Raw genomic sequence first — 3,509 nt, forward strand, 5'->3', positions numbered from 1 at the left:
AATCTGGAAAACTTAGCAGTGGCCACAGAACTGGAAAAGGTCAGTATCATTCCAATCTCCAATCCCAAAGAAGGGCAATGCCAAAGAATGTTCAAACTACCACACAATTGCACTTATTTCACATGCTAGCAAGGTCATGCTCAAAATCCTTCAAGCCAGGCTTCAACAGTACATGAACCAAGAATTTCCAGATAATCAAGCTGTATTTAGAAAAGGCAAAGGGACCAGAGATCAAATTGCCAACATCCGTTGGATCATAGAAAAAGCAAGAGATTCCAGAAAAACATCTACTTCTGCTTCATTGACTATGTTAAAGCCTTTGACTGTGTGGATCACAACAAACTGCGGAAAAGTCTTCAACAAATGGCAACACCAGACCACCTTGGTATTCTGCCTGCCTCCTGTGAAACCTGCATGTAGGTCAAGAAGCTATAGTTAGAACCAGGCATTGAACATCAGACAAGTTCAAAACTGGGAAAGGAGTATGTCAAGGCTGTATATTGTCACTTGCTTATATAACTTATATGCAGAGTACATCATGAAAAATGCTGGGCTGGACAAAGCACAAGCTGGAATTAAGATTGTGGGGAGAAATATCAATAACCTCAGATACGCAGATACCACCACCCTTATGGCAGAAAGCAAAAAGGAACTAAAGAGTCTCTTGATGAAGGTGAAAGAGGAGAGTGAAAAAGCTGGCTTAAAACTCAAACAATCAAAAAATGAAGATCATGGCCCCACCTGGTCCCACCACTTCATAGTGAATAGGTGAGGGAAAAGTGGAAAGTGGTAGGTTTTATTTTCTTGGGCTTCAAAATCACTGCGGATGGTGACTGCAGTAATGAAATTAAAAGATGCTTGCTCCTTGGAAGAAAAGCTATGACAAACCTAGACAGCATGTTAAAAAGCAGAGACATTACTTTGTAGACAAAGGTCTGTAGAGTCAAAGCTATGGTTTTTCCAGTAGTCATGTATGGATGTGTGAATTGGACCATAAAAATGGCTGAGTGCCAAAAAATTGAGGCTTTTGAACTATGATGTTGGAGAAAACTCTTGAGAGTCCCTTAGACTGCAAGCAGATCAAAGATACGATGTGAAGAACTGACTCATTAGGAAAGACCTTGATGCTGGGAAAGACTGAAGGCAGAAGGAGAAGGGGGCAACAGAGGATAAGATGGTTAGATGCCATCACCGACTCAATGGACATGAGTTTGAGCAGGGTCCAGGAGTTGGTAATGGACAGGGAAGCCTGTCCTCTTGCAGTCCATGGGGTCACAAAGAGTCAGACATGACTGAGTGATTGAACTGAACTGAACTGCCTAAGGGTCATGAAAGGTATCAAGAAGAAGCATTTTCTGAGACAGGCCTTAAAGAATAAATTGGAATTTGCCCCACCTTGACCCTCCAAAAGGAGTTTTAATTGGCTCTGTATTTTCATTATCTTGCACAAGGCCTGGTACCTACTAAGTAGGTACTTCAGAAGTGCTTACTGCTGCTGCTAAGTCGCTTTAATTGTGTCTGACTCTGTGCAATCCTAGAGACAGCAGCCCACAAGGCTCCTCTATCTCTGGGATTCTCCAGGCAAGAACACTGGAGTGGGTTGCCATTTCCTTCTCCAATGCACACACCCATGTTAAGTTGCTTCAGTTGTGTCCGACTCTGTGTGACCCCATAGACAGCAGCCCACCAGGCACCTTTGTCCACGGGATCTAGAGGGAAGGATACTGGAGCAGGTTGTTACTAAGTAAAGTTAACTGTAATTTAGACAATGACTCTACATGAATGGACAGTATAAAGACCTGTGAAATGAAATAGGACAGAACAGCTGGAAAATGAACTGCTCTGAGTAACTGAAACATAATATACATATGTGTGACAAGAGACTGAAAAAGTAATCTGGGGGAAAGGGTAAGGGCTCATTTATGCAAGGCTGAAGAATATGGGCATTCTCCAGTGGATCACTAGCTTAAAACAGGGGCCAATGTGGATCCCTTCTACTAAAGCACAATGAATACTATTTTCCTAGCATCATCCTGCAAGAAGTTTCCAGTAAACTGACAAAATATACTCATATTGGAGGAGTAGTAAACGAACAACTTACTAGCAGAAGCTGCAGTCACAGTTTCAACAGCTGTGGAAGCATCTGTATCTTTTCTATTAAAAGAAGAAAAAAATTAGCCAAGAAATTCTAACACCAAAATCTTCTAAAGATGCAAAGCTTATATCTAAAAAAGTTTAAAATAATTCAATTAGAATGATGTCCCATTTGAGTCAGGGAGATTAAAATATATTAAAAATGTAGTTGTCAAAACTTTTAAAATTTAATTCATATGTATATTTGTTCTCATGCAGAAAATCATAGAATTACTTACTTTAAAGTAGATGCAGATGTTTTCTTTGAATCTGACATCTTTTTCTTCACCTCTTTGTTCTATGAAAGAAAAATATTTTGAAAACCTTAAGCCTCTTCTCAAATTATAAAAGGGAATATACAAAATACACAAGAGCATATGAAATCTACACACATATACAACCATAAATAAAAACCTTCTTACCCTGAAGTAAAAATGCTAATTACCTTTTCTATTTATAGACAGAAATAAAATATTTTCAACTTGTGATTATACAGTGTAATTTTATATCTTGTCTTTTATCACTTATTGGCATTTTCTTATCACTATCTCTCAAAGACATTTCTAATAGTGCCATACCATTTCTGATACTAATTACTATCACTCTGGTCCAATCTATCACAATCTTTTGCTTTAATTACTATAATAGACTCATAATGGTCTCTGCTTCTGTCTTTGCTTTTCAACCACCCTCACTCCATTTTTAACACAGAACCAGACTGATAACTACCACTCCTAAACTCAAAACCTTTCATCACACTCAGAAAAAAAGCTAATACTTAAAAGTTTACACTACGCATTTTACCCATTCTTTACCCCCAAATCACCACATATCTCTTTACAGCCATCTCCACTTTCAATCCCAAGCACCCTTTAAACTCCTAAAACAAAACAAACTACATAGGCATGGACTTGGGAAGTCTTCTGCAGTTGCTGTTTGGAATGCTCCCAATTCAAGGAACAATTTACACCTTCACTTCCTTTTCACATTTTTAATGAGACCTTCCATAACTACCTTACTGAAAGGTGCATTGCTCTTTAAGCTTGGCAATTAGTGAACATCTAATAACTGCACAATTGCACTCATCTCACACGCTAGTAAAGTAATGCTCAAAATTCTCCAAGCCAGGCTTCAGCAATACGTGAACCGTGAACTTCCAGATGTTCAAGCTGGTTTTAGAAAAGACAGAGGAACCAGAGATCAAATTGCCAACATCTGTTGGATCATCAAAAAAGCAAGAAGAGTTCCAGAAAAACATCTATTTCTGCTTTATTGACTATGCCAAAGCCTTTGACTGTGTGGATCACAATAAACTGTGGAAAATTCTGAAAGAGATGGGAATACCAGACCACCTGACCTGCCTCTTGAGAAACCTG

The 3,509-nt window shown here is 38.8% G+C and overlaps 1 protein-coding gene across 4 annotated transcripts in view; it reads right to left on the reverse strand.

Annotated features, from left to right (window-relative positions):
• The window catches only part of ZNF638 (zinc finger protein 638), a 92,074-nt gene that overhangs the window by 38,933 nt on the left and 49,632 nt on the right, over positions 1-3,509 (reverse strand). For all 4 annotated transcript variants that reach the window (XM_010829787.1, XM_010829788.1, XM_010829785.1 and 1 more), the window contains 2 exons: positions 2,373-2,431; positions 2,102-2,154 (listed from right to left, as the gene is read on the reverse strand). In XM_010829787.1, coding sequence (XP_010828089.1) covers positions 2,102-2,154; positions 2,373-2,431 — 112 coding nt within the window. The remainder of the gene's footprint in view (positions 1-2,101; positions 2,155-2,372; positions 2,432-3,509) is intronic.

The sequence above is a fragment of the Bison bison genome, unplaced genomic scaffold (assembly GCF_000754665.1).
Source record: "Bison bison bison isolate TAMUID 2011002044 unplaced genomic scaffold, Bison_UMD1.0 scf7180017864508, whole genome shotgun sequence".
In the NCBI taxonomy this organism is placed as follows: domain Eukaryota; kingdom Metazoa; phylum Chordata; class Mammalia; order Artiodactyla; family Bovidae; genus Bison; species Bison bison.